The 12,500-nt window shown below is 36.1% G+C and overlaps 3 protein-coding genes across 6 annotated transcripts in view; 1 reads left to right on the top strand and 2 right to left on the bottom strand.

The window, feature by feature from the left end:
* The window catches only part of Tango11 (transport and golgi organization 11), a 78,541-nt gene that overhangs the window by 28,309 nt on the left and 37,732 nt on the right, over nt 1-12,500 (top strand). The gene's annotated exons all lie outside the window — the stretch shown is intronic.
* Nucleotides 109-3,358, bottom strand: LOC136846405 (uncharacterized). Its single transcript, XM_067117195.1, has 2 exons — nt 3,207-3,358; nt 109-557 (listed from the first exon to the last, which is right to left on the bottom strand). The coding sequence occupies exons 1-2, from the start codon at nt 3,268-3,270 to the stop codon at nt 253-255; spliced, it is 369 nt and encodes a 122-aa protein (XP_066973296.1). The 5' UTR covers nt 3,271-3,358; the 3' UTR covers nt 109-252.
* LOC136846581 (trypsin-1-like) overlaps nt 5,098-12,500 on the bottom strand; it is a 14,738-nt gene continuing 7,335 nt past the window's right edge. Inside the window, exons 5-13 of the mRNA XM_067117436.1 lie at nt 11,156-11,259; nt 10,635-10,756; nt 9,667-9,714; nt 9,062-9,230; nt 7,883-7,973; nt 7,533-7,713; nt 6,831-6,964; nt 6,240-6,366; nt 5,098-5,348 (exon numbers count right to left, since the gene is read on the bottom strand). Of these exons, the coding sequence (XP_066973537.1) occupies nt 5,284-5,348; nt 6,240-6,366; nt 6,831-6,964; nt 7,533-7,713; nt 7,883-7,973; nt 9,062-9,230; nt 9,667-9,714; nt 10,635-10,756; nt 11,156-11,259 (1,041 nt within the window). The 3' untranslated portion in view covers nt 5,098-5,283. The remainder of the gene's footprint in view (nt 5,349-6,239; nt 6,367-6,830; nt 6,965-7,532; nt 7,714-7,882; nt 7,974-9,061; nt 9,231-9,666; nt 9,715-10,634; nt 10,757-11,155; nt 11,260-12,500) is intronic.

Genomic DNA, 12,500 nt, shown 5'->3' with positions numbered 1-12,500 from the left:
TTTTCCTTTCTTATAATATATTTTCATAACAGTTGTAGATGTCGTTTTCCTTATACATTCCACATTCAACTGAGAGCGGTTCAGGCTAAATCAATCGAACAGACAATGTGTTGTTATTAATCTTTATTATTGTTGCATTTTACACTGCACCGAGTTTGAGCAGTGTCGGCCCGGGAGACGACCCTGCCCTTCAGTTCTTGCAGGGTGTAAGATCATCCCCACAGGGGAAGCGGGGGCGGTGGATGGGGCACTTCAGCTATGAAGCGTCTCAGCCTCAATGGTAGCCGGGAGGGAGGCCACATCGTACTGAGAGATTGAAGTGACGGTTATCTTGTAGAGGGTGTTAGCGCTGAGGAACATGAAAGTGTGGTAGTGCGACTGGTCTGACGGCGTGTGGGAGCTGATCTGAATCTTCTGTCCTGCCTGCTCGACCTTCTCGATTTCCGCGTGGTAACCTACGACGGGGCATCGGTCGATGTCGTCAGGGTCACTGAATTCTATCTCGATATCGTGGGCGGTTATGTAACCGACGCGGAGGTCTTTGGGTTTGCTGGGGACTTAGAGAAAAAAGAGAATGAGTAGGCATATGATTTTAGATGTTTAATATGTGCGTTTCTTTGTATGTGTATATATGTATTGTATATATGTATGCATTACACGGATTTGTTAATTTGATGAATTAGTGTTGCTTTTCTAATAACTGATGTCCTTTGTATTTCCAGTTACCTTCTGTTATTTCTTTCAAATGAACACCACATTCTTTGGAAGCTTGAATTTCAAGTCAATGGCCTGTGTGAGCTTGTTCCATATGAATGGGGTTCATCTTCTGTGTATTGATAATAATTTATATCGACCCCGAACGATGAGGAGGACATCGTGTGTCTGACAATTTCAGTCAAAACAAGGAACTTTCTAACCAAATAATGGCACATATCCCAGCTTAGAAAACTAGCTGCTTGGGAAGGGCTGGTGTGTCATATACTTGTAAATATGTCAGACAAGTGGTTGTGAACTCCTGAATATTACTTATTGAATATTTGCTTATTTAATTATGTGCATCACAACCCTTCCAGTCTTCTAACATGACATCAATAATTAGGAAAGTCGAAAACTTGCATTAAAAGAGCACGGAGAGCAGTTAACAAAAGTTACTTGTCAAAAATACAATGTTGGATGTCAGTACAGGCAAAAAAATAAAAATAAAAAAAATAAAATGAGAATAAATTTTCAAATTAATAGAAATTTATAAATTCCCACGCAAAGACCAATGACGAATAGGTTAGGTTAGGTTAGGTTAGGTTAAGTTAGGTTAGGTTGGACATTCATCCTGGAAATATATCTATTTCAAAAACATCAGATAACAGGCAACTGCAATACTCTGATGTATATAAATGTCAATATCAACATCGTCTCCTACGCCGAGTGATATATACAAAAGTATATTCTTGTATTTACTTATAAGATTCAAGTACCTAAATTATCAAAACTATTACTAAAATGACGACTTATTTAGTATTCTACGTCGTATATTATGTAAATGTTTTGTAAATCGGCTCTGAACGTTTACAAGGTCAGTTGCTATATAATAACATTTTGATTTTAAATCTGCTATCCCGTTTGAATTAAGCGATTCAACGACCTAACCTTGCGATTGTCTTATTTATGGTCTTTAGCAGCTAGCATAAAATGTTTACTGTAATTGTGATTTAATTTTCTTATTTTTTTTTTACCGTTCTGAATTGACTTCGGCACCAGAACCACGGATTTGTTTTAGTAACCAGAAAATGACATAAGTTGAAACGCATGTGTAAATGCAGTGGCTAAAAATTAGTTTTGGAAGTTTACTGTTTAACCTCTAGGGCAAAGAATGGTCTTCAGTAAGGGAATAAAAAAGATTAGCAAGAATCTCATATTTAGCAGTTAGAAGGGAAAACGTTTGTGAAATATATATATATATATATATATATATATATATATATATATATATATATATATATATATATATATATGTATGTATATAATATATATATATATATATATATATATATATATATATATATATATATATATACACACATTTTATATATATATATCATATACTATATATCTGTGTATATATATATATATATATATATATATATATACATATATACACACATATATATATACACACACACACACACACACAAAACATTAGGCTGTATCCCTAAAACATGGGAGCCTCCAGAAAGAGAAAAGACAAATATCACTGCTTCATACACACTTAAACTGCTGAATCGTGGATGAACCACCATTGCAGAAAACTTAAAGGACATTAACCACGCCTTACACCACAGAACAATCAGAACAAGAAAGTCATTCCTCTGGGAAGCATGACTCCGTTGCACTAATATTCTTTCTTCAAATATAAAAGCAAATTTTCGCAAAAGGAAATTTATAGAAATCGTATCTTTCCTAGATAGTGACCCCCAAGCGCTTGAATCTGGTATGTATCCACCTTTGCGGCGTGTTTAGTACAAGCCCGTTGGGGATTACAGTAAAAACAAACAAAAGACTGTAAATATCATAAAGATAATAACCACCAAGAAATGTTAGTCCAAGATAACGACCCCTTAACTGTACTGGGGGTCACTATCTAGGAAAGATCCTAGTAATCAAGCGAAAATCTACATCAGAACAGAGGCTACCTCTCATCATCTCTATTCTTCTGGCTTGAAGCCAGGAAAAGGAAAAGTACCTTACATGTGAAAAAAAAGAAAAAATCAAACGATGGTTTACTCAGAGTTACAAGACTAAGTTGAGTATCTTCTTGACTTGAAACCAACCTCTAACCCTCCCTGTGTAAAAACCTGCTCCTTAGATGAACAAACAACAACACACAAGAATTGGTCATATAAACATTTCACTGACAATTTCAAAGAATGAGTTTCGTAGATGTGCACAAGAATTGATCATATAAAGCGAAAATTAATGGGTATTTTGTTTTTGCGGTGTAACCAGTCAGTAATTTACAGTAAATTAAGGGATTTCATTTACAGTTTCCAAGTATTAGTTAAGGTATACAAAGCAAGAAATGAAAAAGCTGACTTTTAGAACCAAGATCCCGTTGACAGTCCATCTGACTGGAACTTGAAGAAAAAGAAGTTTCTCATCTGCACAAAGAAAGAATTCAAGCAAGAATGCATTGCCACTCTTTTGCAACTTACTGCAAGGAAGCTGAGCCATACAGGCAACAGCTAGGCCTAGGACGAGTAACAAGACGTATTTCATGATGAAGGCGTTGCAGGCAGGTCACAGTTGCAGGTCGTAAGGCGTTGCGAGCAGATCACTGAGTCGGAGAGAGTAATTCGTCTCTTTTATACGAAGCGCTTTGGCACAACGCAGTGCCTGAGTTGCACAAAAAATAAAAAAAAAACAATAAAATTTCAATCTTGTTACGCAGCACTTAAAAAAAATGTTGTTGGCACAGATGGAACGTTTCACACAGAGTCTGAAACAAGAGTACAAAAAAAAAAAAAAATTCGTCCTCTTAGATTATTTTGTATCATGTAGTGGCTCGTTGTGCATGTTTAGCGAACTAAGAAACCTTAATATTAACAATAATATATATATATATATATATATATATATATATATATATATATATATATATATATATATATATATATATATATATATATATATATATATATATATATATATAATGTATATACTGTATATACAGTATGTATATATATATATGCATGTATATATATATATATATATATATGTGTGTATATTTATATTTAAATAATACCATTCTTTTAAACAATGTTTAGAATGAAAAGAACTGCTTTAAGTTCTAGTTTACTGTCAAACATTTTAACTTTCGCAAGATAAAATCTTTGAAGTTAAGTTTATTGTGGCGTAAAGTGGTAAGATATCATTATTTAACAATCGAGCATTGTCAATCCCTTATTGCCCTTCTGTTACTAATGTTTTTATGTACTTCACTTCATTATTACTGTATTCAGTTAGTACTGTATTCAACTATCTGTACTTTAACCTTGGATAAAGCATTGAGATCTTATTTGTAACTTTCAGGCAGGCGTTGATAACACGCTTAGCTGTCATTAACGTTGATAATGAAGGATACATTAAATGGGTCATTTTGAAAGTCCCCCCATGGGGTAGCGCTGTTAGTGCAACTCATGCGGTGCACTGTAGACACTACTTAAATTTGTTTGCAGCATCCCTTCTCACTAGCTGCAACCCCTTTCATTCCTATTACTGTACCTCTCTTCAGATCCGCTTTCCTCCATCTTACTTTCCTTCCTCTCCTAACAACTGTTTCATAGGGCAACTGAGAGGTTTTCCTCCTCTTACACCTCTAAATTCTTTTTACTCTCAGTTTCCCTTTCAGAGCAGAATGACCTCTAGTCTCAGCGCTTGGCCTTTGGGCTGTATTTTATATTCCATTGCATTTCGAAATTGGTGAGTGCTAAGAACCAATGTTGCCGATTAAAAGTGCATACTTCGATACAGACACGGTGCGAAATTAATTACTGATTGACCACGTGTAGTTCGGTTCCACCTTCGACACAAGTACCGTCAGTTAAAATCTTTGCTGTACTTCGTGAGGGGAAACCCGTTCTCAGTGTCTTAAGATAGGCTATTGTTAGAATCTCCTGGACGCATCCAGCATATCTCGAGATTGTTATGGCAGTGATCATATAACTTCTCGCTTTCGTAATATTCTTAAATTGTTTTCCTCTAGAAGCCTTGACATCCGAAAGGAAATAGGTGAAGAAATCAGTGTTTACCGTGTGTTTCGACCACTTATTTCAGCTGCTTTGGCTATTATTTTAATATAAAGAGTTCGTGGTTAGTATAACATTCCATATATATTCAAAAGTTCTCACCTCAGAATAAGCAAAGCTGAGAGCTTCAGGTCTGGTTATTTGTAATTACGTGGAAAACATTCATTAGGAATCGGTTGTGAAGCCGTTGCCTCAGACACGAAGGTCCAGCAATTTGCTTTCACAGCAGATCTCTGTGACGCTTCCCAGAAACGGCAGAATGGAATTCGAGCGAAATGATACGAACAGCTATGCCTGCCAACCATTTTAATCAGTCGAAAGATACATTAGCTTTCGGAACTTAACATTTCAAAATAGGTGCTAAATTTCAAACAACTTATGATAAAATGTGATGATGAAGGCACAGCAGCTTCGAAAGATTCTTTTCTGAACAAGATCAAGACATTGGTTGCCGATGATATTCTCTAGTGAAGATTTGCTGCATTTATGGTGGTGGGAGACACACATCAGTAGATCCAAGTGTGTTGGTCTTTATCCAGGCGGTGAACTCTGAAAATGAATAATGAGAATGTTTAGTGACATTATAATCATTATAGTAGCATGTGCATGTTGTATCCTTATTTTTTTTTTAATTTGTCTAAGCTTCGTATCTAGGGATGACTTAGCTACAAGCAATTTTTGGATATGACATTGGTCCTGTTACTACGTTTCTGTGTGTGTGTGTGTGTGTTTGGATGTGGGTAAGTTTATGCAATATTATTGCCTTGCCATATCACGATATGTTCATTACATATCTCGATAAAGTATTGATAAAATTCTGGATCCAATTTTCTAGTGAAGTAACAAACCTGAAACCCGTTCACTCGCCTTATTTTGCATCATGGCTTCCTTTCATTTTTATCAAACTTGACGCAATTGCGTATCTTACAGGTAATTAACTTCACAAAAGTACAGTAGAATCTCTTCACTCACATTCAACTCAAATTGTATCTTCGTGTCTAAAAGATCTGTCCTATTTAGTCAGTGTCTTTAGATATCAAAAATTTTACCCTGTGACCCTTTGCTGTTGCGAATATTCCTTCCCTTCTGCAGATCCCCGGCTGCCTTTAATAAATTTTCTGCAGCAATGAAATACACCTCAGCATATTTTGCATTTGTTCGTTTATCACTCTCTGTCTCTTATAGGATTATATATATATCTATCTCTAATTATATATATATATATATATATATATATATATATATATATATATATATATATATATAACATATATATATATATAAATATATATATAACAAAAACATAAATATATATAGTACATATATATATATATATATATATATATATATATATATATATATATATATATATATATGTGTGTGTGTGTGTGTGTGTGTGTGTGTGTGTGATATAGAACTGTGGAAAACCAGTTTTCATACCAGTAACTCGAGAGTAGACCCCGGGATAATTAGGAGCAGCACATCCGTAGCCCCAGGAGACAATTCCAATCTGTTCCATGTACGTTCCAGACTGACTGTTAGTCACCATTGGTCCTCCAGAATCGCCCTGGAATGATTAACAGATGCATAGTGAGAAAGTACGCCTAGTTAATCTAATACTTGAGAAACAGAAGATACTGGAAAACCATTTTTTGTCTGAAATTAAGAAATAAAAGTAAATTAAGCATTCAGTACTTTCTAAAACCCGTAGGAGGGTAGTGCCATCAGTGTACTTAACGTGGTGCACTGTAGGCATTACTTTTAAGGGTCTTTTTAGCATCCCTTCGGCCCCTGGTCGCAACCTCTTTCATTTCTTTTACTGTGCCTCCTTTCATATTCTTTCTTCCATCTGACTTTCCACCTTCTCTAACAATTGTTTCATAGTGCAACTGCGAGGTTTCCTCTTGTCATACCTTTCAAACCTTCTTACTGTCAGTTTTCCTTTCAGCACTGAATGACCTCGTAGGCCCCAGCGCCAGGCCTTTGGCCTAAATTCTGTATTCTAGTCTAGTATTTTCTAAAAGTACCCACCTGGCAAGAGTCCTTTCCAGCGACGCCTGCGCAGATCATTCGGGGAGTGATTTGATTGACATACGACTGGTTACATACTGCGTTCGACATTGTTGGTACATCTACCTCGTACAGTACGTAGGGCTGGGATCCTCCTGTTAAGAGAACGATTTTGTTTGACTTCATTTCTCCTGTATTTTTTTTTACGAGTCAATTTATCCGAATTTCACTCTATTACGTAATAAACGTTTCTGCAACACAACACCGCACTTAACTTTGATTGGGAAGAAAAGCTTTTGTTTTTATTGTCACTAAAAAATACAGTTATGAACTGTAGGGAATTTGAGGCTCGAAAAATAACATTTCGAGTCTAGTCATTCCTTATGGAACAGATTTACGATCTAAATTCTGGCAACGTTCTACTGACCTGATGATACGTTACATATATCTTAGTTTAACCAGACCACTGAGCTGATTAACAGCTCTCCTAGGGCTGGCCCGAAGGATTAGACTTATTTTACGTGGCTACGAACCAGTTGGTTACCTAGCAACGGGACCTACAGCTTATTGTGGAATCCGAACCACATTATGACGAGAAATGAATTTCTATCACCAGAAATAAATTCCTCTTATTCTTCATTGGCCGGTAGGAGATTCGAACTCGCGGCCAGCAAAGTGCTAGCTGAGAACGCAACCCACCCACCCAACGAGGAACTTACTGACCTGATGATAATGTTCCCCAGCCGGTCACTGTTGCAGTGACGCTTTCGTAAAGAGAAGCTGTAGTTGGGAGGCAAATTGGAGCGATTCTGTTATCAGCGGGAAAGGCGATTGGTGCAGATAACTGGATCAGTGCGGCGTCGTAGTCCAAGGTGCTACTGTTAAACTGTGGATGCATGATGATCTGAAAGAAAAAAATGAAATGTTACTTTGCAGGACAACCAACCAACATGAAACGTGACCCCATCCGTTTCTTCTTAGGAGGAGGATTTCTGTTTCATCACTGAAGACGCCACAGAATCCCATTGACAGACTCAGCAACAAGGAGAAAGTCTTCAAAGTGTGACACTTACCTTTTTCACTCCATAGGTGGCTGAAGCTGTCTCAGTCGTTATTGACCAGTTATGATCTCCAACGACAATATTGAGAGACCTTGGCCTCTGGCTGATGAGAGAAAGAAGATTTATCATATTACTTTCTTTTTCCTTTGCCCTCAGAACCTAAATTTATGAGCGTTCTAAGTTATTTAGGCATTCTTTCATTTGCTGTATGAAACTTATCACCATTCGATGCAGTAGTCTAGAATTTTACTAAGAATTTTTCGAGAATAGTTGGATCTGACAAGGAGGAAATGTTCTGCCAAGATGATTTTGTCACACTGACAACTTTTTACAGAGCTTGATAAATGACAATAGCCAACATTCGAGTCCGTAAAACTGTGAAAATGACACGGTTGATTTTCTCTTTAGTTAAAGAAAAGTATCGTGACATCTTCATTTAAATTTTGAAACTTATATAAGAAATAGCAGATGGAAACTCTACTGGGTACCGACAGTTAGTTGGCCCATGCTATAATGACCTCTGGTCTTGACATGGGAGGGAATATATGGTGCCTTAGCAGAAGATGAACGATTTCATGAACTGTTTCCAAAGGCTGAAGTACAGGTTTGGTTTGCAATGACGCATTTTTCATTTTCATGCCAAAAGAAGTGTAGTAAGATGCTGATTCACTAGCTACAGGAATGACAATATTCAGAGGTGAGCTAGAATAAATATAAGACAGGCACAAGTGTTAGTCTCTGTGATGCTTTGATATATTCTAAAGAAGAGAATGTTATAAGTAAATAATAGAGGTTTTTAATAACTCATAGGATAGTAGTAAGAACTGCCAGGGTGGACTATCATATTCACAGTCATTATGTAGGCTATATAGTCAACCTACTCACTCAATTACTGTATATTTGAGTGTAAGCTTGTGCATATTATGTATGTTTGCATGATTATGTATTGGTAATGAATGCCTGGTAGAATAAAGAGTATGTTTTGGTTTTATACTTATTTGGGACTGAATATTGTGAGGACTGGTAAAAAGACTGTAGAGACAGATTAAAGAGCTGTTAAGATAAGGAAGGCAACAGATTTTCCGCAGAGCTCTTACAGGAGGCATGACTATGACTAGGCCAAAGGGTACAAATCTAGCTCCTTTTTGACAGCTGGTTATGGCCACGAAAACTCCAGTTCTGAAAACTTACCCTTGGACGCAGTGAGATGCAGTCAATACCCAGCCGGCGGAAATGAGAGAACCACCGCAGAATGGGCGGGTCGACCTCGTTGATATAAGCGCCACCTGCCAGGGGTATTCGTTGATTCCTGTCTGGGTCCCTCCCACGATCCTCGCGAGCCGATTGACAACGCCGCAGTCTGGAACGACAAACGTTGGTTGGCAAGGTTGTCAGAAGAAATTTCAATTCGAAAGTTTCTGGCTGGAAAGTGTATTTTTCTTTTTGGCGACGGATTAGTTATCTACATTTACGGTGCATTCCAGATTTGGTCAATATTTTTTTCATCTGTATGTATCTACGTATGACACGCAAGTGCACACGCGCACGCACGCACGCACACTGGCACACACATACGCCATATTCTCCGATGCCAGTCACTTTGAAGTCTGCAAATGAAATCAAGTGCCTGGACTCTGTCACCTAAATCATCAAGAATATCAACGTTTACTCTCTCATTTAAACACACACACACACACATATATATATATATATATATATATATATATATATATATATATATATATATATATATATATATATATATATATATATACACACACACACGGAATACTTACTGCATAATGCTTTAGCAGCTGGAGGAGGAATTACAGGTGCACTGGGATCTGTTAAAAAAAGAAATATACAACAAAAGTTTAGGTATAGGTATAATCAGTCATTTGTAACGTAAGCTAAAATATCCATTCACCGCCATTTCCTAAAATAAAAATTCTCATCTCTAAAAATTTCCAAAATAGATCTTTTTTCTTCTTGACTTATACCGTAAAAGGAAAATCTGTTTCCTGACGTTTTTCTTAAAATAAAACCTCTTTCCTGAAAGGGAAGAATTCTGTTTCCTGCTGTTTCCGAAAAAATAACATCATTCCTGAAGGAAAAAGTCTATTTCCTAGCATTCTAGATTCTCGCAAACTTTCTAGTTTATCTGCATCTTGCTTAAAACCATCTTCTGGAAAGTTGTCTTAGATACGTTTTTGAGTGACAGAAAGACGATATTCAATAACTATACAATTGAACGGATTTCTCACAACGCAAGTCTACGGAAAAATCAAGAATGAAATGTATGTTAAGGAACAGGTAATGAAGACAAAAAAAAAAAAAAAGATTGTAAGGGTGCGTCCACTCTACTTACAAGTCTTAAACTTGTTTTCACCATGTTTGTGATCTGTGTGCAATAATTTATACCGTATGTTTATGGCATGTGTTGGATTGTCGTAGGAAGCACTGGTTAGGGCTACTTAGCAATCGTAAACTTGTATTCAACATGTTTGTGATCTGTGTGCAACAAGTTGCCGACACGTTTATGACATGTCCTACTGGTGTGTGGACAAGTCATTAACTTTTATTCAACATGTTTGTGATCTGTGTACATTATTTTGCCGACGTGCTGATGACATGTCTTACTGTTGTGTGGACAGGTCAGTAACTTGTATTCAACATGTTTGTGATCCGTGTGCGATAAGATGCCAACATGTTTACGACATGTCATGCTGTGCCGCAGACTTTCCCCAACGACAATTATCTTTACCGCTAGCAGTGACTGTGCAGGTGAATCCTGCCGCCGTACTCCCTTTTCTACTGGCTTCGAACACAATTTTCATAGCATTGGACACGCTCGTCTCTGTGAGTTCAATCACTTCGCCACAGTACCTGGAAATGAATGATATCAGTTGATGGGACCTTTCAGTTATCTGGTGTCACAACTACCTGGCTCACTGACTCCTTAAGCCGATTGGTTGGCTGTGGAAACTAACCTTTGAGATACTATTGGGTTTTAGCATTCCCTGCAACATAGTCAGGTGGTCAGAATCAAGTTGAGGAATCTGTTTGATGTCCTTTATGTAAGGAAGAGGTTTCTGAACGTTTTTTGGGACTTAAATTAATGTTTGCGTCACAATCGTAGCAAATTACATCTCAGGTTCCATATTGCAAAATTAATTTTTTAAAAAGTGCTTAGTGTAATGTAAAAACTATACGGAACTTGTTTTTGTATTTTTTAAATTAAGTTTATTTTTTATTTAAAAAACTAATTTTATGTCAGTATCTCACCTTGAGGAATAGTCGCCATAGCTAATGTCTACTGTAGAGAAGGCACAACTGTTGATCCTAAAATCTGCGCAGGTAATAGTTATGGTGGAGTTGGCTGACTCGCCCTGCAAAATATAATAATAAAAACAGTAATATAATAGTAATAATACTGAAAGCGGCAGTATTAAACAATTCACTTGTATTTATCATTATCATTATTGTTTTTGAACCTGACCATTTTTATCCATTTAATTATTAATTTGTTCATTTATTTGTTCTTTTTTAATGAATGATCTTTTCTTCCTGTATTCCCTATAACCTTCTGTTACTTCTTTCTAATGAACACAGTATTTTTGGAAGCTTGAATTTCTAGTCAATAGCCCCTATGGGCTTGTTCCATATGAACCGGGTTCATCTTGTGAATAATAATAATGATAATGTAAATTAAATTTTGTGGCACCCGCCCACATACATAAAAAAAGAGACGAAAACATTTCTAAAACTGAATACAAATCAACTTTGAATTGCCAGGATCAAAAGTAAACAACTGATGAAAACATTGCTAAAACCGAATACAAATCAACTTTGAATTGCCAGGATCAAAAGTAAACAACTGATGAAAACATTGCTAAAACCGAATACAAATCAACTTTGAATTGCCAGGATCAAAAGTAAACAACTGATGAAAACATTGCTAAAACTAATACAAATCAACTTTGAATTGCCATAACAACTGATGAAAACATTGCTAAAACCGAATACAAATCAACTTTGAATTGCCAGGATCAAAAGTAAACAATGATAATTGGTTAAAACCGAATACAAATCAACTTTTGATGAAAACAACTGATGCATTAAAAACCGAATACAAATCAACTTTGAAACTGCCAGGATCAAAAAAGTAAACAACAGATGAAACATTGCTAAAACCGAATACAAATCAACTTTGAATTGCCAATACAAATGAAACACTGCAAAACCGAATACAAATCAACTTTGAATTGCCAGGATCAAAAGTAAACAACTGATGAAAACATTGCTAAAACCGAATACAAATCAACTTTTTTGAATTGCCAGGATCAAAAGTAAACAACTGATGAAAACATTGCTAAAACCGAATACAAATCAACTTTGAATTGTAAGGAACTGATGAAAACAAAAAACCGAATAAAACAACTAAGGATCAAAAGTAAACAACTGATGAAAACATTGCTAAACCGAATACAAATCAACTTTGAATTGCCAGGATCAAAAGTAAACAACTGATGAAAACAAAAACTAAAATCAACTTTAATTGATAAAAAGTAAACAACTAATGATAATATTGCTAAAACCGAATACAAATCAACTTTTCAAAAGTAAACAA

This window comes from Macrobrachium rosenbergii, chromosome 15, assembly GCF_040412425.1.
Source record: "Macrobrachium rosenbergii isolate ZJJX-2024 chromosome 15, ASM4041242v1, whole genome shotgun sequence".
Taxonomy (NCBI): domain Eukaryota; kingdom Metazoa; phylum Arthropoda; class Malacostraca; order Decapoda; family Palaemonidae; genus Macrobrachium; species Macrobrachium rosenbergii.
This window is presented reverse-complemented; position numbering and strand designations above follow the sequence as displayed.